At 39.6% G+C, this 27094-nt stretch overlaps 3 protein-coding genes across 5 annotated transcripts; 1 reads left to right on the top strand and 2 right to left on the bottom strand.

Annotated features, from left to right (window-relative positions):
- Window positions 1-7830: 7830 nt before the first annotated feature.
- Window positions 7831-8843, bottom strand: tex36 (testis expressed 36). The gene is given in 6 exon segments (XM_034152634.1): window positions 7831-7940; window positions 7942-8174; window positions 8282-8356; window positions 8553-8666; window positions 8669-8692; window positions 8793-8843. Coding segments are annotated over 6 exon segments (579 nt in total). The 3' UTR covers window positions 7831-7858.
- An 810-nt stretch (window positions 8844-9653) lies between these two features.
- On the bottom strand, window positions 9654-13549 carry si:ch1073-143l10.2 (autophagy-related protein 16-1). Of its 3 annotated transcripts, none has more exons than XM_034151965.1 (7): window positions 13272-13549; window positions 13117-13189; window positions 12937-13021; window positions 12662-12735; window positions 11151-11402; window positions 10939-11060; window positions 9654-10028 (listed from the first exon to the last, which is right to left on the bottom strand). In XM_034151965.1, exons 1-7 carry the CDS (start codon window positions 13357-13359, stop codon window positions 9985-9987), a joined length of 738 nt encoding a protein of 245 aa, XP_034007856.1. In that variant the 5' UTR covers window positions 13360-13549; the 3' UTR covers window positions 9654-9984. The 3 variants fall into 3 exon arrangements, with proteins under 3 accessions (XP_034007856.1, XP_034007857.1, XP_034007859.1); XM_034151966.1 differs by having other exon boundaries at window positions 13126-13189; XM_034151968.1 differs by lacking the exon at window positions 10939-11060.
- Window positions 13550-14254: 705 nt separating this feature from the next.
- On the top strand, window positions 14255-26684 carry edrf1 (erythroid differentiation regulatory factor 1). The gene is given in 26 exon segments (XM_034152532.1): window positions 14255-14674; window positions 15322-15387; window positions 15389-15531; window positions 16182-16248; window positions 16323-16448; window positions 16832-16956; window positions 17082-17229; window positions 17470-17577; window positions 17666-17787; window positions 18149-18260; window positions 18528-18675; window positions 18774-18885; window positions 19127-19238; window positions 19911-20186; window positions 20288-20359; window positions 20465-20612; window positions 20745-20936; window positions 21353-21553; window positions 21722-21940; window positions 22237-22463; window positions 22597-22755; window positions 23278-23427; window positions 24149-24302; window positions 24903-25018; window positions 25112-25269; window positions 25830-26684. Coding segments are annotated over 26 exon segments (3717 nt in total). The 5' UTR covers window positions 14255-14581; the 3' UTR covers window positions 25993-26684.
- Window positions 26685-27094: the final 410 nt, after the last annotated feature.

Genomic DNA, 27094 nt, shown 5'->3' with positions numbered 1-27094 from the left:
GTTGGCCAAGCAATATATACACATATATATATATATATATATATATATATATATATATATATATATATATATATATATATATATATATATATATATATATATATATATATATATAATAAACTGATGCCTCGTCAAAGTAGTTATAAGACTGTCGGCTTACAATATTAGTGTTTCTGAGTCAGCAGTTTCTAGTAGGTTAAGGTAGAAATGTTGCTAGCTAAAATGTAGCTAGCTAAGTTAACTTAAGAGACGCTATTTGGTAATTTAGCTAGCATTATTAGCATAGCGTTCTTCAATTTCACGTATATATATATTGTGTACTTTAAAAAAAATGTTTAATAAAAAATATATACATAAACAACATTTTTTATCAAGTGTCTTATCGTGTGTGGACCAGATTTAATATGACTACTCTCCACGTAAACTGGTCATAAAGCAAGCTAACGTTAATTTGGTCAGTTGGCACAGTTTGTTAAAAACTATTAATGTGAGGAAAAACTTCTTAGCTAAGTAGAGGTGCACTCCATTTTAACATTGTGATATTTTAATCAATCTTAACACGTGTTTAAATGTGGCTTTTGTGCTTGTCCTTCTTCTACTCTCTTCTAAAAAAAATAGCTAAACCATCTAGGCCTATGGGGGAAATAACATTTCACATTTTAAAGTTACATAGCCTACCCCTTTTATCTTACAGACAATTTCCCTATTTCCCAACTTAATTTAATTTAATTTGACTATCTTTAAGGCAAAGAAAGAAAACAAGATTGATGCTGATACTGTTACTGTGAAAGAGACTTGCGAACATATTCAAACCCCTCAGGGATATAATATATGTAGTTAACTGAATAAATAAGATGTGAAAAATAACCTACTAACAGTTTTATTTACAAACTTTCAATTCAGACAGACAGAAATACAGACCCCCCCACAAATCTGTTAGATTTGGTGCTCAACTACATGTTTACTCAGTTCAATCCTTCTCTTCATGCCACAGGTGCTGATCGCAGCATCTGCAGCTGTGCCTTGATGTCATGCTTAAAACATGCAATCCGTAACCTCCCCTTTTTTTCTTTCTTTTTTTTAGCTCTAGTCTCTGCAGTAGAATAATTGTGAACCCTACATTTATTCACACAGCAGTTGTTGCCATGTATAACACGGTACAGATGGCAGAGTTGGATTTCCTGGTCCCTTCGGTCTCTGCATACATTTCCAACACTTCCAGCAAAGCTTTGAGTAGAGCTTTCAACTAAGACAAAGCAAATAATCGTTAGCAATGGATCGTACCTTCTATTCTGCATCTTGTGTACCATGTGCCCCCTGTGTGTGGTCCGAGGCCTGGGGGCTGTTGGCCCTGTCCTGAGTGCATCTATCCCTGTGGTCATTTTGTCTCCAACACAATGTAACTACTGGGCACCATCCCAAACACTCCAAAGACCAACACTAGCCGACGGGGGACACCAACTGAAGCATATGTTTGCAATGGGAGCAGTGGGGATGGAAGAGACAGAGACAGACAAAAAAGTTTGAATCCCTGCCGTTAGGTATAATCTCTAAGTCAAACTTTCGATTTAAATGAATGCACCCTTTTCTTCCAAATAAATAAAGCAGCAAACACAAAGCACTTTTAAACTCTCTTAAATATAAAGATTACTGAGCAAGAAAATTGTCTTGTATATTATTTAATGTTGTAAAATTACACAATTGATGTAATATATGTTGGTTTCCTAAACTCATTAGCCATGCATATGTCCCCCCCTTTCTTTCAATTTGAATGAGAGTCCTTTATTGTTACAGCTTTAATCCTGTGTTTGTTCATTATAAACGTAACCTCTATAAGTAATTTAGTAAATCACCTTCCTATACTTTATTTGTCTCTGCACATTTAAAATATAAACCATGTTATGTAACTAACACGATGCTTCCCTTTTTTATTTGCATTATAGTCCAGTCAACAGCATAACAATCTATTTGCACTTAATCAATGCAGCCTGGAAAACATTAAAATGTGCACCACATTAGGGTTTGATATTATGATTTGCCTTTGTTTATACAGTAGTTGTTAGAGGATGATAGTGAACACACACACGCACACACACCTCTAATCTCTTCACTGTACACTGGGTATTTGAGAGGATCAGTAGTGTGCGAATGCATATTTCTGCAGAGAGACATTATTTCTTCCCTCAATTCCTCCTGGCAGAGATCTGAGTGTTTGACCTTTTTAAAATGCAAAGCGATTCTTCTACTCCAGAGAGTGAACGGGAGGCTCATGATTGTGCTACTAAATTTGAGAGACTTAATGCAGTAACTCACAGAAAAGGAGAGCTGTTCTGCAACTGCTGGAGTCTTGACTTGGTTACGGGGATACAATAACACCTCCAAGGGTTATGTTAATCTTTAAAGACGGGTTATTCTTATGCTGCTCCACTCTTTACCTCATTGGATGGAATATTTCACTGCAACCTTGAATCAGTCTCCCATGCTTAAATCACCTTGTTGTATTGGATTTCCTTATGAATATAGCACTCTTTTGCTTTAAGTCTTTAAAATCAAAACAAACTGTAAAGATGTATTCATTCGGTCCAATCATTTATACATTTTTTAACTACCAAATAATCTTTTTAATGTAATTTTAAATAACCTTGTCAATGTGGAAAACCTGACTATCTCTGCAGTGGCTTCCCTTATGATTTTAGATAAACATCTCACATCTTTTCAAATGTTTCCTTCTTCTTTCAAAAGGGAATTGCAGCTAATTTAACATCAACATCACTACCCGAACACTTGTGATTACCAGCAGACTAAAGTGGAGATCATGTTAAATTGAGAATTTAACAACTTTTGACACCCACTACATGCGGTACATTGTAATGGGAATCTCACAGGAGTTACATTTACAATTGATAATGATGTCAAATCGTTAAGAGTGTGCCATTGTACTGCACGTACCTCCTCCACTAAGTGTGTATAGAGTGAAGCAGCAGACTATCGTTTAACATTGCTGTTAAGATGACATTATATCATTATTCAAACAAAGCCACACAGTACCAGTTTGTCCGCACTAACATATAATTATATTCCACCACATAAAGGCCTCTGACAGAGCCTTTTAGAAAACAGGGATGCCGTCATTGGCTCATATATATGTATCTTACAAAATGCAAATTAAGAAGATATACCCCTTTGACTGGAGAAAAAGTGTGAAAACAGTTCATTATACTAGTTGTGAGGTCTATGGATGTCTTTGTTTTCTCCCTTAGGAAAAAAACTGTGAATATCTATGTGAGATGCTGAGTATATAAACTGTAAATAGGGTTTGTAATCGAGCTCAGAGCAGGAGGTTCTATAGCCATGAAAACAACAGTCTCTATACTGCAAGCACAGAACATATCTGCTGAAGGAAACAGAATTCCAGCTTGTCTCCCACAATTAGAAGACCCTTCCAAATGTAATTAACTTCATTTGTTGACACATTCATCCACCTCTTTTTAGTAAAGTGTGAGAGACAGTGTAAAGAAGCAGAATCTGTGGGGCGTGTGGTCCAGCTCCTGATCTGCAAATTGGAATATATTTATCTATTTAACTTAATAAGATTAAAATGCTGGGATGCTGAGGTTATGAAAGGACAGACTAGATGAAACTAAGAGGTGGAGCTTCTTAAGTAGTGATGAAATACTTGGTAATATTTAAGAAATGTGGCAAGCCAAAGCGAACGACTGTTTAAGCTAAGAAATGTGTTTCAGAGCGGAGGATAAAGGGGCCATTCTTGTTGCCTCAAGGTTGCCACTGCATTGTTTGTGCAAGAATAAAACAAAAGATCAGGAATCCATAATACTGATTCTGCCTTAAAAAGCTTCAACAAATAGCTAATTTCACATTAACATAGGACATAATTGAAACCAATCTTTAATTATCATTCTTATTAAACACAAGTGTGCTGCTAAATCATTGCTACAACAGCAATGCTTACAAACGGACACAGTCTTGAATACAATTTTCCATATGTACTTAACTATTCATGATCATTTCATCCATCCTTTCATAAACTATATTTTCTTTCTTGCGGGTTAGGTATTTGAACTGACTGCTGCTTGTAGGTCTTTGTATACAACCAGCCTAATGTAATTATACTCACCACCTACACACAAATTAGCATGCAAACTGTGTCGGAGGTTTAAAAATTACATGGAGGAATGTGATTTAGTACAAGAAGAGGTCTGATCTTTGAAGCAGTATTTCTGCTGCGCTGCCACAATGTCAGGTCAGCAGACCTCACTGTAGGGAAGCAGGACTGCAGCTAACAAGCTCCAAAGTACTCCATTTAAACACACATGTACAGTGCAAAGACACACAAACACACACCCACTGAGCTTCGTAACTGGGGAGCTCTTATCTCCACTGAACAAACTCTTCGAGTGATGGGAATGTTCTCAGGATGTTATCTTGTCCTCTGTGGAAATGAGATAGCCAGCCACCTTTATCACCACCCTCAGACTCTGGAGGGCCCCTGACCATTACTGGAACAAGGAGTACTAGGCTGCCAGGGGACAGAAACCAACTGAAAAAAAGAGACTGCCAGGAAATTATAAGTACGGCAAGTGGAATGACTGACAGCAGATTGGAAGGGGTTTCACGCTTAGATAGTCTTAACCCAAGTCAAAGCTATGTTTTGAGGGCCTTTTTGGACTTTGCAGTTGTTATTTGCAGATGATGCTGAACAAGATGAGAAATAAGGGAAAGAGTCATACTGTGAGCCTTGACACCTTATTAAAAATAATGTAAAATAAATGAGAGAGAACAAATTATCAAAAGAATCGGGGAAGCTAGACATTAGTTATAATTGGCACAAGAATAAACAGAAAAATATATATCAGTGAAATGTGAGATTTAATTGAAACATCTCCATGGCAACTCTCTTTTCAAGTCACATCTTTAATGAATGGGTAATGGACAAAATACACAACGCACAACTTCATATTAACGTCAGAACAGATGCCAAAAAGAAGTCAATTTTGTTGGAGAAAAAGTGATTTTGCAGTGCTCACAACAGAGTATATCAAAACAGAACAGCAGCCTTTTTTTGACACACATACACACAAACGTACGTACGTGTTGCTGTCATTTTGACTGTCTGGCAAATCCACCTCTTGTTTTCAAAGCTGGTGCAAAACCTCTCAACTCAACGCATCAAAGAGACACATGCACCTGTGAATAAATCACAGTGAATGGTAAGAATCCAGACTAGGGCCTCCTAACACCAAAGAGGTAGGATTCAAAGTGTCTGATTTAATATTCATGAAGTGCAGGGCTTTGGTGGTTGAATGCTTGTTTACTGAGATGTGTCTTTTGTCCTTGGGAGAAGGTTTGATATTCCACCGAGCAGCTGTATTTACATATACTTGCTGTTTCTTCTTTACATGATACGAAGACACACATCTCGCCTGACATGCCACATACGTTACACAATACCACATACCGGGTAATGATTGACACGCAATTTCAGTGTGCTCTCTTCTCCCATGTGAAGTATTAAAAGCTTTACTGCTGTTCTGACAGAGCTAATGAGAGTTTCTGATTGTGAAGTGTTGGTGGCTTCCGTGCGGGGGAGTTGTTCAAGTTGAGGCAGGTCCAAAGCAAAGTGAAGTCTGCAAACTGCACCCACAGGGACAGAGGTGGCAGACAACCAGTCAAAACCAGAAACAACCAACTGTCAAGCACAAAGCAGAAATGTGTTTCATTAATTAACATTTCTTTCCATCCCCAAGACCACTGTGCCTTTTTTTTAAAGATGAATGTAGGTTTGATTTGACCAACAGAAACACTTAATAGATATATAATGTAGGTTTCTGTTTCAGTAACATAACAAATATAGGGTTAACATAGAGCCAGTAACCCTTTTTCTTCATCTTTGTATCCCATTTTTCTGTTTTATCAAAGGTGGTCATTACAAACCCATGCCCTGCAGCCTAGTGTCAGTCATGCACCTGCATCAAGGACTCTGTTTTTGGGCAGCAACGTGTGAAGATAATCTCAAAGTGAAATCACAAGGGGCAGCAGTTTCCAGATGGATGACTCACAGCTTTCTTCTCTTGCTATATAAAAACTGTGGGATGTAATGTCACCTTTTCTAAGTGAAACAAACTCCTACAAGGTCGGGATGTATGTGGAACAACTAATTACTAGAGCTGAAAGAAAGCATGTGAGAAAAACCCATCTCCCCGGTGGGTATTAAAGAAAGAAAGCAGCTGGTCAGAATGTACTCTGGAGAAAACATCAGCAATTGGAGAAAGTGGTCGGGGATACTCTTCACTTTAAGTGCTTTTCTCTGAGCAGTCTGTTATTCTCCCACGCTTTCTGCTCTCTTGCAGTAGCGGCACACACACATATCCATCTTTTTCATCCCCAAGGGTGAAACAAAGCCATGCATTACGACTCAAACGAAGCTGCTCAATTTATTTCAAATGCAATAATTCAATGTATTTATGTTGATATGCCTTCAAATAAGATTAGCTCGAATTATTTTGTACCCACCATATACTCCAAATCATGCACATTACACAGGGTTTTTGGTGGTTACATTTCTCACACAGTTTGGCTAATCGATAGGTCTGTAGGACATCAGAGAAGACCTGCTGCCATCTGCTGGTCAAACTGTGAACTACCAGCACTCTTCACAGGGCTATAGTATAGGGCAGGCTACTGTAATTCAGACTATAGTACTCTGAAATCAAGACTATGACATACCATGTGTATTCAAATATTAGCAAGAATATCAAGTTGCACTGAGGATGCATTGTTATAACATCAAGTGTTCTTTTATTTGCTCTGTCTGCAATACAGCCCTCACTACTACTCTAAACCTCATATCACTCATGTAAAAGCAAAACTGGCTAAGACTATCGCAATATTGGGAAAAGCCAGACACATTCTGGACTACAACTCATTGTATACTCTATATAACACACTAATATTGCCATATCTGATTTACTGTGTGGAGATTTGGGGAAACACGTACAAAACCAACCTACAGCCGTTATGCACATTACAAAAAAGGGCTATAAGAGTTATCAATAATGTTGGATATCTTGAACACACTAATGTATTATTTTTGAAGTCACACATATTGAAGTTCACTGATCTGGTTAAATTTAAAACGACACAAATCATGTACAGAGCAAGACATAATCTACTTCCTAGGAAATTAAAAACATTGTTCATAGACCGAGAGGGTGGGTATAATTTGAGAGGAAATCTACATTTTAAACAACTCAAGGTCAGAACAACTCTGAGAAGTATGTGTATAACAATCTGTGGGGTGATTTTATGGAATGGTTTGGAGCAGGAGTTAAAACAAAGCACAAGCATAATTCAGTTTAAAAGGATGTACAGAAACACTTTTTTGGAAAACTATGAGAATGAAGAGAGGTGAATGAAGATGAGAAATTATTGTATATGTATGTATAAATGCAAATGTAAGTAGGAATAACTTGCATAATGACTTAAAGGACAATCATTGATCAAGTAAGGGGTGGGAATTAATAAGCATTTGCTTCCTCCTACTCCCTTTCGGACACATATGATTTTTTTAAATTATTATTATTATTATTAATATGAAGACTTTTTTTGTTGAATATATAAATATTATCGTGAATGTGGATAAATACTGTATTTTAACAATACGGTATTCTGTTTTTCACATTTTTTATTTGTTATTTTTTTTAATCTGTTCGAAATAAAGATTGAAATGAAATGAAATGAAAGTTCCCAAAACAAGAGAAAATGCTATCTGATGCTTCTGATTCAGTTCTTTATTTGACAGCTGGACCCTCTTGAAAGTCCCCCTCACCCTCTCTATGATCTAGTGTCCTACACGTTGGGGCCTGGATGGTGTTGAGCAGTTAGCTGCCAGCACTTGCAGGGTCTCTGAGACATTCAAGTTGTCCAAACCACATGAAATCCTCCAGAGCTGCCTCTGCAGCTTTCTGCTTGTGGTTGTGGGGGAACCGCCTGGTGCTGGTGGGAACATTAACAGCCTGCTTCACCGTGAATTCAGTGTGTTGGACCGACATGTTCCCCTCGGTTTCTTCAGAGCTGCTGTAAGCTCCGTCGTGGGACAGGCAGAAATGGGAGTGTTGCTGTCTGGGATCATTAAGACTCTTCCTGAGTCCTACACCCTGAGGGATATCAACATGATACAGAAAAGAGGTGTCCTTTTAAAAAGGTGCAACGTGGGGACGGATGTGAACATTTTATAATGGCTGGAATCTGTATTTGTACTTACATTACTGAAGACAGAGATGTTGTCTTTTAAGGCATTCTTGTTGTCATGGCCGGAGAAAGGATACTCTCTGGATTTCTATAAAGAAACTCAAATTGTAAAAATGGTAGGTTAAATACAAGTGAAGACACATGTCTAAAGGGATAAAACAAGGAGGCAGTTCCTTACTGGCAGATTTGCTTTGATAAGAAGTGCAATGTTATTTTATCTTTCAAAGCCCTGGGCCATATATACGCTGTGAAAAAACACTATACTATTCTTTGTGTAAACACACCTGCTGAGATTTCGATTTAGGAAAGCGCTCCAAGTTCAAAGCCTCAGGCAGTGCTGATTTAACCTGAGTCAGCATGATCCCAGTGCTCGTACAAGCCTCACGACTCCTTTTCTCTTTTCTGGTAAAACTTCATGAGCAAACTGAGAAGAAAATGGAGAGAAAAGCTTGTTACAAAACAAAGCAATACGATGTTATTATTTGTAATGATCTGATTATGTGTTGAAATGAAGGATTTCTTACCCATTTGCCACCATTACTCATTGAAGAACATCGCATTGCACCTTTCACCATTTTAATAGTTCGAGAGTTCACGGAGTAGTTTCAACAATACAGCACTATCCCTGTCCAACTTAACTAGTGCAAACACACTGGTGACTATGGAAACGAGCCGGTGCATGCACAACAACACAAAATGTGATCTCAATTTGCCATGGAGACGTGGAACTGGAATTCTGTCAGTAAAGGAAGGACCAATAGAGGCTGTTTTGTTTAATATTAAATTATAGCAAATTAAGTCATTATATGAACAATGTGGGATTTTCCTTATCTTTTTTTGTAAATGTGGAAAAATTACCAAATTTGTTGTTAAGGAGCTCTGCAGTTAAGCAACTGAGGACACATTTAAAGCCAAAATGGCATGTTTTTTTTTTTTTAAATGACAAGGATAACACAATTGTTTCTATTTAAAAATGACCAAGCGAACACAATTAGCATATACATGACTTTATTTTGTACAACTCTGGATTTACAAAAACAACAATTCAAAATAATATAAAATAACGTTTATTCTGGGATTTTTTAATAAGGAATGTTAATTTTTCAAAGTTATTTTTTAAATGTGTAAAAAATAAAAGTACAATTTAAAGATCCCAGATTATTCAATTTCTTTCAAATACACTTTTGGACCTAGGAAATAAAAATGATTCACATGATTTTGTTTGAAATTAACATATGTAAAAGTTAAAATAGGCCCACAGTGACTGACACTAAGCCCCGACTGTAGAACACCAGACCTTGATTTGAATGATGTGAACTAAACTACTGTAGCATAGTTTCAGTGTGGTTTGTCACCTGAAATGGTACAACTGGAGGGATTTTAAAAATCCTTTAGTGAAGAGTCTCAATGAGGTAAAATTCCATATCTGATACATTTGGAAAGAGGGATTGTAGAACAAGGAAAAACAATGTAAAACTAGGCAATTTAGCAAGTATTAATCCAACAATATATTTACAGAATATGGTGCACTTCTAAATATATTTGAGTCAAATAAAACAGTTAAGAAAGCAAAACTTCTTGAGTTATTCTTTTTGGCATTACATAATAGGAAAATTGTCTTTCAACTGCAAGCAAATGTAGAATAGGGAAATTCACATTGAGGTAATCGTGCTGAGAACTGTCATTTCCTGGATACAGTGGGAATATTCAACTAGGTCACAGTTTAGACATGGTTGTGTCCCGGTATGTATTATTAATCCCTGAGGACAAGATAAAAAACAGGTTGAATTACCTGACAATACCATCTAGTGTCAGAAAATTGTCAAGTTCTTCAAAGTAAGGTAGGCACCAATATCGATACCAAACCTTATATTTATGTATAGGCATAAAAGGAATAACATATAAGTATATCTAGTCTTAACATACTGCAATAAGCATGTACCTTCTCCCACAGTTAGTACAATTTCAGAGAAAGTAGCAGGAATGTGACAAAAATTAGTCTTAACATCAAAATGTAGCAACAGGCCAGTTATCAACAATCATGTTTAAGCACACATATACATCAAAATGGCTGCCTCCTCAGGTGACATAGTCTGGTCCAGTACTTTCATAAAGATTATGATAAATTCAAGGTACGGGATGCACGCATGCTAGCCTGTCTCCTACAATATAATGTTGGGAATTGCATATCCAGTTACGTTTTGAGGGAAACATATCAACAATTTTCTGTGTGCAAAACCTTCATTTGTTTGACCCATTCACCAGGACCTTGTCTTCTGCAGACTATTTATAATGACTCAAAAACAAACAATCCTGGAGATGTGTTTCCAGCTAAAAGTAATTGACAGATATGGGGATATCATTTTCAGGAGAACAAGCAGCTATACTGTATGTGGATATGGGGCACTGGAAGGTCACTCAGTGATTGGCTTCTGGTAATATTCTCTAAAAGCCCACTGAGTTATTCGATGAGACTAAATGAGCCCTCATCGGTGCCATTAGAGCTTTGTTGATTACGATAACATTGTCTTGACCCCATCAACTAGACATCCATAATTAGGAAGGTCATTGGGATGCTCTTGATGAAAGCGCTCTTTAATTAAGAGGCAGCTATTTGTTTGCACCTACTGCATTATGCATTTTTATTTTGAAGAGATCGTTGATTCTTACTCTGAATCACTGATGTAGGCATTTCTGCTTCACCACACCAAGAGCTCGTCACAATGGGAACAAACTCTTTTGTCCTTGCATTATGGAGGTGCTTCTTCAGCTGTTTGGCAAAACGTTGCCACCTAATAAAAAGCAGTAATCAGTAACAACTTAGAATCTCCAAAACTGTAGTCATATTATAATTTAAAGTGTGTAAATTCCTACACTCTTACCTTTCCTGTGCAGCGTTGTACTTATTCAACCTGTCTGCCTCCTCCCTCTTCTCCTCCATCCAGCGCTGTAAGAGTTCTTCTTTCTCTCTGCAGGCCTGTTCCAAAGCCTGATTTATTCCTTTCTGCTCCGTACGCAGGGCTGCCAACTCTTTGGATTGACACTCGACGGTGTACTCAAATTCTGATAGAGTCGCCTTCATGGCGTTACTCCCTTTAGCCAGAGAAAGGGCCTCTTGGCGGAAGTGGGACACACTGAAACAGATAAGACATAAAACGATGATTTACTGTAACTTTAATTACCTCACCAGGGTACTGTTAATTCAAACACTTCGATTTTAGATTGTAGGTCACAAGTTCACCCGCTAATAATAAAGAACACCATGTGGATTATGATAGATTTATGCTTGTTCATCAAACTGTTTCTGCTTATGATATATTAACAGCTGATTGTCAAATACAGCACTAGAACACGAGGTGATTATGCAGTACTTTATAAAGTCATGCTGTTCCTTCAGTGTGCTAAAAGTAAAATATTAACACTCTTCTGTTGAATGTGTGATGTAGATGATTGGATTTATTTTTTGACTATCCATGTTATAAATGTATTATCTTTTTAATTACCACATGACACATATTGCAAGTCTGTCCATACTGGGAGAGGGATCCCTCCTCTGTTGCGGATATTGGGCTCTATACATAAACTAGATTGATTGATTGAATATATGGATCACAACCTATTCTTTAAATTCAGCATTTCTTCAACTTGCCCCATGACGTCTCACAGGTTGATAGGTATTGCAAAAGTAATTTATTTCATTATTGGGTATTGAATATTATGGAGAATCAAGGCTGTTGTCACTTAAGAAAATGCTATGGAAAAATGCAATGAATTCCCCAAACCACTTTCAAAGTGGGCTTTAAGGTGACCCAACAAACTGCACCCAAGGATTATTTGTCTCTAAGTATTATACTCAGTTTTATTAACAGGGAGTTTACACTGATGTCTGTTGTTTTAAAGTGGACCTATCATGCTATATTTGAATAATATAGTGTAGGACCATACCTATATAAGGCATATCTATACTTTTTCTTTTTCAAAATACCAAACAGATCATGCATTTTAGCCATGCCTCATTTTGCTCAATTTGACAATTTCTAGCTCTGGGCAGATTCTGTGAGAACAGCACCACTTACAGGCCTGGCATATGTACTACAGCGTCTCCAGCGCTTTCGAACGACAATGGCCGTGGCTGTCTCCTCCTGATTGGTGGAGTTGGCCCAATAGCCGTAGCGCCACTGTCCTGACGTCAGGACAGTGTTCAAATCTGGATCAGTTTTTATCAGATCCGTTGCAGCCCCTTTTTTAGAGATTTGGGTATGGAGGAAAATAGAGAGGGTTGTGTTTTCTGACACTTGGTGAGTTCCCTGGAACACCGGGGACACATATTCATGTATAAAAGACGTACAAAAGTGCATTTAGCATGATAGGTCCCCTTTAAACTTGAAATTACCGTGACTGCCAGTACTGCAGTTCAGCCTCTTTCAGATACAGGACTGTGGTCAGGTCAGAGACGGTCTGAGACAGCTGTGAGGAAAAGAAGCAACAACAAAAAAATGATGTTATTGTCATTTTAAAAGTTAAAAGGCAATAGTATATTTTCTGATTAGTACTGTAGGTGCATGTCTGAGGTTTAGAACACATTCTTGTGCAACTATGCCTGCTTATTGAACAGATTTTGGGGGCTGATAATATGTTAGTCCTTGGATTTCTCCTCATTGAACCCACCTTTTCTGCCAGGTGTTCACTTTCCCTCAGTTGGAGTTGAAGGAGTCTGGTGTCTTTCCCAACTTCACGTCCACCTCGGTCTAAACTGCAAAGAAAGTGAAGAAATATATAAACAAATACAGAACAAACAAGCTTTGGGTATCCAAATCGCCAAAATGGAGAAATGTAAATGTCGTTTACATTTCTAACCTCTTAGATTGAACATCATCCAAACATGTTTTGCGAAATTCAAACCGTTCCTCCATCTGAGACACTGAAAGACAGAACACACATGTCCTCAGGCTAAGACACTGGGAACATACTGCAAAAGCTAATAGAGGAAATATTAAACTCACAGCTCGTGAACACACCGATGAAAGGCAACTTCTCAGTTTGGTCTCTCTGTTGCAGTTCACCACGCACGTGATTCTTCCAGCTTCTCATTGTGATTGAAACGAATTTGTCAATCCCCAAAACGTCAACAGGTTTAATAAGTTTTTCTATCCCACTTTATTTTGGTCAAAGACGATATTATTGTCAAAACGTAGCCGAAAACACAGGAATTAATGAACTGCCTGAAAAAAAGGCACAACTCCTCCCTGTTCAGTCAGCTGCTTCACATCCCCCCGGCTATAACCTGTGACCTGCAGGGACCCTGTCTCCTTCATACACTTTATCAAAAAACGTTACTATACTAATCTTATATATGCATGATCCCATACATATAACAGGAGTAGGCTTTTTGTGTAAGTTATTTTAGATAAAATCACATTACGCTATGAATATTTGTAGCCTACGTTTAATATTTTACTTTTGGAATGTAACTATAAAGCATGTATATATATTTATAATCATTATAATAACAGTAATACAAAAATAATAATAATAATAATATATTATTTACATTTTCCCAAATGATTTTTAATTTTTAAATAATAATTTACAAAACCTAGATTTTAAATGGCACAATACAATCGTTTTTGATACCATTTGGCTAAAAGACATAACATAATAACACAAAACACGGGACCGATTAAAAAGAAATTGAAACCCTTTGGTGTTTAATATATTTTCAGAATAAAGCACAACAGAATGTGCTCAACTCTTCTAGAAAGACGCTCTGAAAGCACTTCCGGTTCAATTTTTTTTAAACATGTCGCATTTACTTGAGTATTTTCCGTAAAATAAGGATATAATCTACTTTTCAACCTCAGAAAAATATTCTACTTAAAAAACGAAATAATTTTGATGGTCGATATAAGAAATAAGATGTGTTTTGTAGTTTGTCTCTTGGTCAAACCGGAAGTTGTTGCTGCTCGCATTAACGTGTGCTCTGACAACAACAGACAGACTGACCGGCTGAAAGAGGAGAAGCTGCAAGCTTATTTCTCTAGTTTAGACAGGGTTTAACACATTAGGTATAACAAAGAAACAACAGCGTCCCATGTGAGTGTAATTTAGCTTTTATTCTGTACAGTTTCATGAGTCAGCGCTGATATTTTCTGCAGCTAACCTGCCAAGCTAGCAAACTAGATACAACTTTATTGAGACATTTGATCTTGCTGGTAATACTGCGTAGATTATCATGAGTTGTCCACCCATGGATAGGTTTTCTGATTGTTAAAGCAGATTGTCAGTGTGTGCTGGAGTGAACTGTGTGTCCAGTATGAGTGCACCAGCTGGGGACAGAGAGATCCCCCTGGACAATGCAAAGGAAGAGATCAGTGGCCCTGTCTGCACAGGAGAGAGCAGCAGACATGTGAGTAACCATCGACTGGAAAGTGACTAGAAAGATGTATACAAAATATCAAATTCGGAAATCCAACCCGAGTAACTCACTACATATATGATCAGCGGTGTAAAGTAACTACATTAAATTGATTAAATACAAATGTGAGGGACTTGTACTTTACTTGAGTATTTCAATGTTTTGCTACTTTGTACTTCTACTGCATTGCAATTCAGAGGTACATCGTGTACCTTTACTCCACTGCATCTATTTAATACCTTTAGTAACTTTTTAGATTTGGTTTCATAATGTGAAATATAATCAACACATAAATAAGACTTTAGTTCCACCTGGAGTGACATTCACACGCTACCCTGCAGTATACAAAGTCATTCAAACTAGCTGCACCTTTACCAGCTTGATAACAATTAAATGCATCAATAATTATAATCAAAACATATGATGTATATTATTCTGAAATGGGTCAATCTGCATAATGAGTACTTTTACTTTTTGTACTTCAAGTATATATTGATGCCAATACATTTGTACTTTTAAAAGAAACATTTAGAATGCAGGACTTTTACTTGTAACAGAGTATTCCTACACTCGTGTACTTCTAGATCTGAGTACTTCTCCCACCTCTGGATATTATGTTTTACTTTGTGTTCCTGCAGGACTCCGCAGTGTGTGCAGGCAGCAGTGAGATAAAGAGCCGAGCGGTGGTGAAGTACTGCGCCGCCCCCCCCCCCCACCAGCTATGCCCTGCTGCAGGAGCAGACGGACCTGAAGCTGCCCCCTGCCAACTGGCTCAGAGAAAACCCCCAGCTGGGCAGCGCGGGCACCACCATCCTGGGCTCCAGCAGCAAGAGCAAGCCTTTTTCCAGGTATAATATCATCTGAAATATTTTATTATTATTATTTTATATTGTTGAATGTTCTAGTAGAAACTGTGTTGGCCTCTGTAGATTCTTTGCTTTATTTAGGAAGTACACTGTCCAAAGAATGGTTTTAACAAGTAAGCCTGGCCCATAGTGGTTGGTCAAAACATACAACTGTGAATTCATCGTTCACAGTATTGATGCCATCTTTAATGATTTTTAGGACCAAAAAAACAACAAACTAAATTGTTTCTCAGAGACATACCAGCAAATTGTGGATTTAAAGCATACTGTAATGTTAAAAACTCTTGTGTGTATCGTCAGGGTTCCGTGAGATTTATCTAGGCTTTAAATGTCCTCAAATGTTGTGTTTCATAAATAAAAATAAAGGACAGTTTTTGCGAGGACAGTTTGTGAATATGTTATTCTAGATAGAGATAGAGAAGATGCAAGTACATTTGTATTGTCTTGGATAACTGTGTAAACCTGCCGGGCAGATGGCCTCTGTTGTTGGTCTGAAAGCTCTCATGAAGACAGATTAAAAATCACTGCTTCATCCATTTTAGGTCCAGTGTATAATGGGGTAAATCGTTAACAACCCTTATCCACATTCACAAAAACTCTGTAATGATCATATTTATTCCCTTCTTTTGTAGTTTCGGGATGGCTTATGAATTCATCGATTGCATCGGGGACGATGTCGACGTGGTTTCAGACTCAGAGGTTTGTAGAGCTGTCGCAAAGCTGGTAGATTAAATTCTGAACCTGGTGTCAACATGGTTTTCTTTCATTTTCAGAACATCAAGAAGCTTTTGAAAATTCCCTACAGCAAGTCCCACGTCAGCATGGCCGTTCACCGCGTGGGAAGGACGTTACTTTTGGACGACCTGGACATTCAAGAGCTCTTCATGAAATCCTCTCAGGTACAGCAGGGACTGGTTTACAACTTTTTAAATAGTTATCAGAATCAGAATACCTTTATTCGTCCCACAAAGGGACATTTTGTATTTGTTACAGCAAGAAAAGAGCCAAAGAAAGCCTAATATTACCCAAGAAGCATGCACAAAAAAAAAAAAGTTTTTTTTAAAAGATAAAGAATTATAAAGAAAATTACACAATTTAGAAAATACACATCCTGTAACAGTTCTGAGATGTAGCAGCCAGGTATATATTGCACAGTTATTAACGGTATATATATATATTGCACATAATTGGTATTGCACAACAAGGGGACAGTACTTATGACTGTATCTTTTAAATATGTGGTATAATTGATTGTATTCTCTCTCCTATATTCGTGTTGTAGACTGGGGATTGGACGTGGCTGAAAGAGTTTTACCAGCGGCTAATAGATCAGAAGTGGCAGAGGAAGAAGAAGAGTAAGGAGCACTGGTATCAGAAAGCTATCCTGTCAAAGTTCCTCTACTACAGGTGGGTTCTTGGCGTTACTTGAATTATAAGCGAAAAGGGGAGAATATATCACGGGAGTCAGGTTGCATTTCTTCTTCATTCATCTTTCTCAGTCCTATCTGATAACATCTGCTGTGTCCCTCCAGTATAAATGGTGATGGGGCTGCAGAGCCTGTCCCAGTCAACCCTGACGGAGAGGAGAAGGAGAGCGAGGCGGAGGAGTTCAGTTCCTCCTGGCCCACCGCCTTCACCAGCACCGCGTCTGACACTGAAGAGTCAGATGCTCCCAAGCAGGTAAAGTACAGTAGCTGTTTGACATCTACTTTTTTAGTAAACAATGAGGCCAAGTTACTTTAGAAATCATGTGTATATCTTGGAGAATCAATCGTGTGTGCCTTTCAAAACCTTCAGTACTTAATGAGATGAAATGTATAAGAAGTGTTTTAAGATTCGATTGGCTCCTGGTAGACCACTAAGCATGTGTTTTGTAAGGAGTTTTGGTTTGCACTGCGTTAACTGGCTTTATTTCCAAAGGTGCAGGAAAGCTTTTCTATGGACAGCATGTTTGCTCTGGACCAGGTGACGTCGGCACCCAAAGAGCAGCACCTCGCCATGCTCTTCAACGAGGGGGAGAACAGTCAGGTAAAACAACGTTCTTTATTGTATTTACTTCTACGGTATTAGTACCTCATGTCTAATTTCGGCATACACGTTTTCCCTTGTTTGACAGGGTTTGAGGAACGACTTTGTGCGAAACATCATGTGGACTTTTGAGGATATCCACATGTTGGTTGGGTCCAACATGCCTATTTTCGGAGGGGGTCGCTACCCCGCCGTCAGTCTGAGACTCAGGTTGGTTTGCTCCCATTAGGATTTAAAATGTTAACTAATTTAGAGAAGACCTGATAATGTAATCCTTCTATTTTGATTATATTGCATGTCTGTTGCCTTCTGTTGGGGTTAGATAAGATAAGAGGTACTTTATTGATCCCAATTTGGGAAATGTTTGCGTTGCAGCACCATACAAATGGATGCATGTGTCAGCAGCATAATACAGATTGCTTATAGTTTGTCATTTTAGTTTTCTGACCTTTTTCCAAGGGGAGCCAGACATTTTATTTTGGATGCTGTAACCTCATCAGAGCTACACTGGTTGGTTTCACTTCATAATTGTGTTTAATCTAACATCTAAAACGTTCTCACTGTTTCTCAGGGACAACAATAAACCGATCAACATCCTGACGGGTATCGACTACTGGCTCGACAATCTGATGTGTAATGTCCCCGAGCTCGTCATGTGCTTTCACGTCAACGGCATTGTACAGGTAAATAGATCGAGTCTTAGTTCAGTTTTATTATTATTAAGTCTAAATATCTGTTTGATCATAGCAGTACATTTATTTTTTTAAATCACTTTTAATTTTTAGCTCTTTATTGAAAAATGTCATCAATAATGAAACTTCAATTGCTCTTGATCTACTCTTTGTACTTTCTGATTTGATGCAAACTGCATTCTGTTGTATTCTGTGCCTTTGCAATAAAGATGAATCTAATCTAATCTAAACAAATTGAAATAAAAAATGTTAACGCAGAAATACGAGATGATAAAAACCGAGGACATCCCTCATCTGGAGAACTCGACCTTCTCCACGAGGGTGGTGAAAGACATCGCCCAAAACATCCTCTCCTTCCTGAAGTCCAACTGCACCAAAGAGGGTCACACCTACTGGCTGTTCAAAGGTAGGAACAGGGCGATTGTGGATTAACTCTGTACTTGTACTCCGCACTATGCACTTTTCTAACTTGAGGTTTATTAATGTCATTTCTTGAATCCGCAGCCAGTGGGAGTGACATTGTGAAGCTTTATGATCTTACTACTCTGTGTGAGGAGGCGGAAGAAGAGAAATGTCAGAATCCCTTCACTCTTCCTGTGGCTGTGCTATTATACCGGTGAGTCTCAGGATAAGATTGCATGGCTGAAACGATTTTTGATATAGCTTATGACATGTCATGGAAAATGAATTTGTTAATTTACCTCAAATATGATATTTACAAGTTAACAGTATTTGATTGAATTGGCCGTTTGAAACTCTGCCTTGTTTATATAAAGGATTGTTTGCAAGTGAGTTATGCTTTAATCAGAAATACAAACTGAACTGTAATGAGTTCTTGTCTATTCTCTGTTTTGTAGAGTTGCCAGTAACATGATGCTGAAGGCGAGTCAAAACAGAAAGCACTACGGCACAATCAGAACTCTGCTCCTGAACTGCCTCAAACTTCTGGATGAGGAGAGGCACCCACAGGTACGCCTGGATTTAAAAAGAAAATGCAAGATCCACCTGCATATCAAAGTTACACTTGACAAGATCAAATTAGGAGAGATCACAAGGACTGCAATCAAACCCTGGCGCTGCATTCAAATGATTAGATGCCATGATTAAAGGTAGGGTAGGTAAGTTTGAGAAACCGGCTCGAGATCGCTAGAATTTGAAAATACACAGCCGGAAAAAATCTGCCACTTCCTTATAGAGCCCCTCCTCCAACACACACGAACGCGCACATGACCAATGAGGGCACGAGATAAGTTTGTGCACAGATGGAAGGCTGACAGGCAGGTAGGCCATCCAGTTACTTTAGCCGGGCCGGCTAAAATGATTGGTCGTGCTTTTTACAGTACTACGGCTTCCACAGATGACATTTTTTATGGATTTTTTGTCAAAGCACTTAAGATATTCATTGCTATCGGGATGTTAAGAGCATTCCATGGAATATAACAAAAAGTGTATCTCGAGCCGGTTTCTCAAACTTACCTACCCCACCTTTAAGTGATAGAAAGTCACATGGAGACTGTTTTAGTTCCAAATGAGTTGTCCTGATTAAATAAGTTCAGTATTTTGAATCTGTATTTCAACAGCGGGAAAGTAAAAAGTGCCTTAGTGTAGATTTGATTTGACCCCCCCTTCCGGTCTGTTCAGATCATCGCCTCGGCTCACTACATGCTGTCGGAGCTGTTCCAGCTGGACGAGCCTCCGGAGGAAGATGGAGAGGAGTCGATTCGGGCCGGCGGCTCAGAGGACAGCTACAGCGACGAAGACAGAGAGGAAGAGGAGGAGCTGACGGAGGACAGTGACGAGAACGTGTCCTACCGCTCCTGCTGCAGCCCGCAGGACGACAGCAAGGCTGTGGCTGTGATCCGCTCCGTGGTGGAGCTGTCCGTCCCCGAGAAATACAAATCCACTCACCAGATCAGGGTCAGTCACTCTCTGAAGACCTGAGGGGACAGTGTGGAATACACAGATGAAGATGTTGTATGTAAACACCAGAGAATAACCTTTCTTTTCCCCCCCTGCAGCCAAGCAGTGTTTTCCCTGTTTCTCTAGACAAGGAGGAGAAATGCAGACATGTCCTGAGCTGCGTGCTAAAGGCGAGTCTCTGCATATTTATTTTTTAAAAGACATACAAAGCTAATAAAGTGTCCCAGGAAATATGTCATCCACTGCGTTAATAATCGCTATATTGGAATACTCAGGGGCTGAAGGCGGTGGATGTCACCATCAAGAAGGAGAGCGATCTTCCCGCTGCAGACCCCAACACGCCCATCCCTCTTAAATACGAGGACAGAAATGCGATCGGAGCCTGTGCTGCTGAGCAAGGCCTCTCTCTTCTTCTTGAAAGAGGTCAGTCTACAGCCCCTTATTTCAAAGATATAACACCACATTAGAAACAAGGCAATATACAAGCATTACCAGGACATTCTCCCTCCCTCACCCCTCTATGTGTCTCCCTCCTGCTCCTCATGATGTCCCCAGCGATGGCGTGGCAGGCGGACCTGAAGCTCCCGACGCGCTCCGGGATGATCCCCGGCTCCTGGCAGCACCGCATGAAGCTGCAGCTCTTCCTCAAAGCCTCCAAGGCGTACTACGTCCTGTCGGATGCTGCCACCAAACTGCAGAAGTACGGGCGAGCTCTGCGCTACATCAAGCTCTCCCTGCAATGTTACGGTGAGGTTATTTAACAGGAAGTGTTGCAATAAACCAAACATGGGGGGGGGGGGACACAGAGCCTTCTCCATCGCTGCCCCCACCCTCTGGAACTCACTCCCACAGCACATCAGAGACTGCACTGACCCCCCCACCTTCAAAACACTGACCAAAACACACCTCTTCAGACTGGCTTTTAATGTGTGAATAATGTTGTGTTGCTGTTTTAATATTTAAATTCAACTTTTTATATTTAGTTTTCTTTCCTTTTTATCACCACTGTAAAGTGTCTTTGAGCACCTGAAAAAGCACTTAGAAATCTAATGTATTATTATTATTATTATTATTATTATTATTATAATAAAAGCTATTAGTTTTAGCTGTGTCATCTCTTCACATTAATGTCACTTTCCAACTTCTCTCCATCTCTCCTATAGATGCGTACTGTTCAGTGAGCGGTACACTGCACCCACAGGTGCTGCAGTTCCACAGCCAGTGCCTGTCTCTGTGTGGGGACATCCATCTGATGTTGGCCCAGAATGGGAACAACAGAGCAGCTTACCTGGAGGAGTACAGCTACCAGACCAAGGAGGACCAGGAGATCCTGCACAGCCTGCAGAGGGAGAGCAGCTGCCAGGGTCAGTGCTTAAAGCACACTGTGGCTGTTTTTGAAAAGCTTAAAGGCCTGATCTAAATGTCAGTGCTTGTTTTAACCCATAATGTCCTGTCCTTTCTTGTCTTTTTAAGTTGTTCTGTTCCATTGTTGCTCATTTCCCTTGGCACTGACTTCCCTCTCTACCCACCAGCCTTCAACATGGCCACAGACCTGGCCACGGACCCGGAGTACCAGCTGTTTGTGAGCAGTAAGTGCTATGAAGCGGCGTATGAGCTGCTCTTCTCTGAGGCTTTGAAAGATCAGGACTCAGATCAGCTGGCTCAGGTGCTCAAAAGACTCGGGAACATCCGCAACGAGATGGGAGTGTACTTCATGAACCAGGCTGCAGCCATGCAGACGGAGAAAGAAGGTAGGTTGGATTAACGGACACAAGATGGAAGTTATATTCTAAGCAGACAGAAAACTGTACAATGATGGTTATTCATTTGGTTTTATGAAAACAGATTACTGTAATATTTTAGGATTTTCTAAGATTCATCAATTAGAGTAATGACGGAGTTGAGATCCTTTGAACTCGAAAGATAATGGAAACAAACAAGCTTGTACATGCCAAAATATGTAGTGCAAAACAGCTCATTGCTCCATTTCCCACGCTGCTGTATTTAACAGGCCTAACCCCTCTCCCCCTCTCCTCCCCCCCCCCAGTGAAGAAGTCTGTGTCCGGAGCAGAGCAGGAGATGTGGAAGAAGAGCTTTTCCTACTTTGAGAAAGGCATGAAGGACTTTGAAGCCATCGAGGACAGCACTAACTCTGCTCTGCTGCTGTGTAACACGGGCCGGCTGATGAGGATCTGCGCTCAGGCCCACTGCACCCTGTCAGCTGATCAGAGCCGGGGGGAGTTCTCCCCCGAAGAGGCGCTCTACTATAACAAGGTGCCACATCAAAACCTTTATGTGAAGTGATGGAAAATGATTTGATCCTTTTGTAACAATATCTATCTTTTCATAATCTTAATCCTTCCCGATCATGCTGTTAATACATACATTCTAAATCTACTTCCCCCAGGCTATACACTACTACCTGCGGGCGAGGAAGTCTCTGGCGAGCAGAGAGAACCACTCAGCGGTGTGGGACAGTGTGAACTGGGAGCTCTCCACCACCTACTTCACTCTGGCTACTCTCCTGCAGGACTACGCCCCGCTGTCCAGGAAGGCCCAGGAGCAGGTGGGCTGCAAATATTCTGAATCACGCACACATTTCTCATTATCTGGTATATTTCCATGTGGTTTAACAACCTTTATATCCTCAAAGTCAACTTTATTGTCAATCTTTCAGTTTGTGTTTACAGACAGAGAGATCGAAATACCGTTTCCCACAATCCCGAATACAAAAACAAATATATATAAAAATATGTATATACCTATATATACACAATCAGCAGACACATTTATACATATGCACACATTAAGATAAAAACACAACAATCCATATATACAAAATAACAGTCACTTCAATATCTTTGAGAATGTACATTAGTGCAAGACTGTCCATAGCAGCGTACAAAAAAGTGTCTGGTGCTGGATTTGAGTGTCTGTGTGTGTGGGGTGTTAAAGTCCAGGGGGGGCAGAAAAAGAAATAGTGCACTTTTTACAAATGCCAAGATAAAAACATCAATTGTTTTTGCACCAGTAACCCCAAGACGTGTGATCAAACATCACCCTACCTTGTGTGTGTGTGTTTTGTCAGATTGAGCGTGAGGTGACGGATGCGATGATGAAGTCCCTGAAGTACTGCGACCTGCAGACGGAGTCGGCGCGGCAACCGCTCTACCAGTACAGAGCTGCAACCATCCACCACCGGCTGGCCTCCATGTACCACAGCTGCTTCCGCAACCAGGTCAGAAACCATGTTAGGGCATACTATGATTACTGCATCATCACCAGAACCCCCTCCATTGACCACATCCTGTTCTTCAGCAACTTCACTGGCTGCCTGTCAAATACCCTATAGATGATAAGATTCTGATCCTCACCTTTTAAGGCTATCCACAACCTCACTCCTCCATACCTCTCCGACCTCCTGCACATCAACACACCCCCCCCCGCACTCTCAGATCTTCTGCTTCCATCCACCTTTCTGTTTAACCACCATGGGGTCCAGGGCCTTCAGCCGCTCTACACCCCCCTTCTGGAGCTCCCTCCCACCTGACATCTGGAATACTGACTCTCTCCCCATTTTCAAATCACGTCTCAAAACATATATCTTCACACTGATCACATCACACGTCCTCTGTTTTTCTGTTTTTATTGATTGATTATATTGTCGTGTTTTTTGGACTTTTGTTTTGTGTTTTGTGTACGGCGACCTTGAGAGCCTTGAAAGGCACCTTTATAAATAAAATGTAGTATTATTATCACATCCTTATGTCTTTTGGACTGAATATCCATTTGTCTTAGTAGAGACATTGCTTTTGCCCAAAAAGTGCCATTTCCTGTTAAGAGAAAGGACTATACTATGACTAAACACGGTCACTGGTGATGGGATGTCTGTTTCACGCTTACAGCAGAATAACACTCACTGAAGGTATTCTGTGTGTCTCTGTCTCGCTGTGTGACAGGTGGGGGATGAGCACTTGAGGAAGCAGCACCGCAGCCTGGCAGAGCTGCACTACAGCAAGGCGGTGTGTTTGTTCCTCAGCCTGACAGACGCTCCCTGCGAGCTGCTGCGCACGCTGCTGGAGAGGGTGGCCTTCGCCGAGTTCACCATGGCAGGTGAGCCGCAGCGACTGCTCTCAAGTGTCGGGTTTCCATCTGCATTCACAGGTCTCGCTAAAAAATCTATTAGAAAGCTGCTCGAGTCCTCATTAACACTAAGAAAGTGGATCACATCACTCCAGTTCTGAAGTCTTTACACTGGCATTGATTTCAAAATACTTCTGCTGGTTTATAAAGCATTGAATGGTTTAGGTCCAAAATACATTTCTAACTTACTGCTAAATGATGAAGCATCCAGAACTCTCAGGTCTTCTGGGACTGCTTTCTGTCCCCAGAGTCAGAACATGGAGAAGCAGCGTTCAGTTATTATGCTCCAAATATCTGGAACAAACTACCAGAAACAAATCCAGGCTGAAGACTTTTCTTTTTGCCGCTGCTTTTAATTGATATATTCATGTCTCACACTGCACTGTAACTTGTATTCATGTACCTGTGTTATTCATGTTTTATTATCTTTGCTTTTAAATGTGTGTTTTTATAATATGTTTCTGCTTCTCTATTTCTTAATGTCTTTGAATTGCCTTGTGTTGAAATGTGCTATATAAATAAACTTGCCTTGCATTCTCTTGAGTTACGTTTCATTTTGTGTTTCCGCAGGTCAGAGCAGCAGCACGGCGAAGCTGAAGAGCCTGACTGGAGCTTTGGAGATCATGACAGAAACTCGCTCTGCCTTCCTGATGATCCATAAGGAGCTGCTGGAGGAGCAGATAGAGGTACCGTTTGAAATGCTCTCTCATGCTAGTGCTTCTTTCCCTTTCCCGATCACACACTGCATACTAAAACATATTTGACTTCTTGTGCTGTAGTTGAGTGAACCTGCTGATTCTCCTGACGCGGCCGGGGGCTCCCCCTCAGGACTGAACCTCCAGGAAGTGATGAAGCTGATCGGCGTGTTTGAGCCGAGTTTCTCCTTCCTGCTGCTGCAGGTGATCAAACTGATGACGACCATGAAACGGAAACCGAGGTGAGCGAGAAACAATGCACATATGAATTCAGACCTTTTTACAAATCAGCCACATGACAAGAGCTATTTAAACAACCACGAATGATCCCGTGGTGTAACTTCAGAGATATGGCATGTTTAAAGTCAAAAAGTCAACCTTTCAGTTTGTGTGTACAGACAGAGATCAAAATACCGTTTCCCACAATCCCGAATACAACAACAAATATATATAAAATATGTAGGCAAATATGTATATACCTATATATACACAATCGGAAGACATATTTATACATATGTACACATTAAGACCTAAATAAAAGCACAACAATCAATATATACAAAATAACAGTCACTTCAATATCTTTGAGAATGTACATTAGTGCAAGACTGTCCAGCAGCGTAACAAAAAGTGTCTGGTGCTGGATCTGAGTGTCTGTGTGTGTGGGGTGTTAAAGTCCAGGGGGGAGGAAGGGGAGAGAGTTCAGCCTCCTGACAGCCTGGTGGAAAAAACTGTTCTCTATGCTTCTACTGTATATTTGACTTTTCTCAATGCTCTCCCCTAATAATATGTTTTATTACAGCAATAAGGATGAGGAGCTGCTGAAAACCTTTAAGAACGTGTACTCCAAGCTGCTGCGAGCGGAGAAAAACGCTCCTCTGCTGAGCCGCATCGAGCTCCACATCGAGCTCCTGCAGCAGCTGACAACACAAACAGGAAGTGGAGACACGGGAACGCATTCATGATGAAGACAGAAACCACAGTGCGAAGGACACTCCAGACCTTAAGTCTTCTTTAAACCCCACTCAGTGACAGAAGAGATGATTTATACACACCTTTTGAACACATGCTCAGGCAACACCGTCCTAGTCTGAAAGCTAATTCACCTGCTGCGCCTTTAAAAAAAACAACTCATCTTTTTCTAGCATTTGCATCGAAGGTTTGGAATTGTACATTTTTGTGAAAAAGTTGTAAATTAGAAGGATATTATTTAATTGTCTTATTGCTTAAGCAGTTATGGCTTGTGTGTAAAGCTCCTATGTGTAGGATTTGTTTTTTGACTGTACCACATTTGATCTGGATTGCCTCATTTTGATACAAATAAAACATACTGTATGATTTTAAAGATGTGTGGAAGTGGTATCACGTACCACTTCCACACACTCAAAAAGAGGGATTTCATTTAGCATCGGCTTACAAAAATAATTGGTCATTTCAATAATACCAAAAGAACTGTGAATAACATAGATTGAAGTGCAATAGCTTGGCAACTTTCAATGCAATGTTTATGTCAGCATGGTTTGCTGTGATGTGAAAATTAAAGGTTTGAATTTATGTTCTGGATGCCACAAATTGTTAATGTACTCGTTGGGATATTGTTACACATCTGATATACTTTTGGGTTCAGGAGATTTTAATAAAAATTTGTTTCAAAGCATCCCATGTCAAATGACCCACTGACTCTCAACACAATATATCATTACTACACTGGACCAAAAAGACCTCCCTATTTTCTAGGATTATATAAATCTTTGTATGAACATTATGCAGTTTTTATAAGAAAGTTATTTTTCCATAGAAATATTCCTAAAAGTAGAAATACAACCCAATACAACATTTGCTTTTTTTCGTCCACTTTAGTAATAATATCATGTATGGATGTAGATTATATACAAATTATATGGCACATATTGATAAAACTAAACGATATCATACTGTATATAAATATCCTCCAGACGTCTGATGACTAAAATCCTTTATCTGGTTAAAATATATAATTAAAATGTCAGCTTCTGGCAGACAGTCACAACACATACGCAAAGGACATGTTGCCATTACTGATGACAC

The sequence above is a fragment of the Trematomus bernacchii genome, unplaced genomic scaffold (genome assembly GCF_902827165.1).
Source record: "Trematomus bernacchii unplaced genomic scaffold, fTreBer1.1, whole genome shotgun sequence".
In the NCBI taxonomy this organism is placed as follows: domain Eukaryota; kingdom Metazoa; phylum Chordata; class Actinopteri; order Perciformes; family Nototheniidae; genus Trematomus; species Trematomus bernacchii.
Note: the sequence above shows the minus strand (reverse complement) of the source record. Positions and strands in the feature narration are given on the sequence as shown.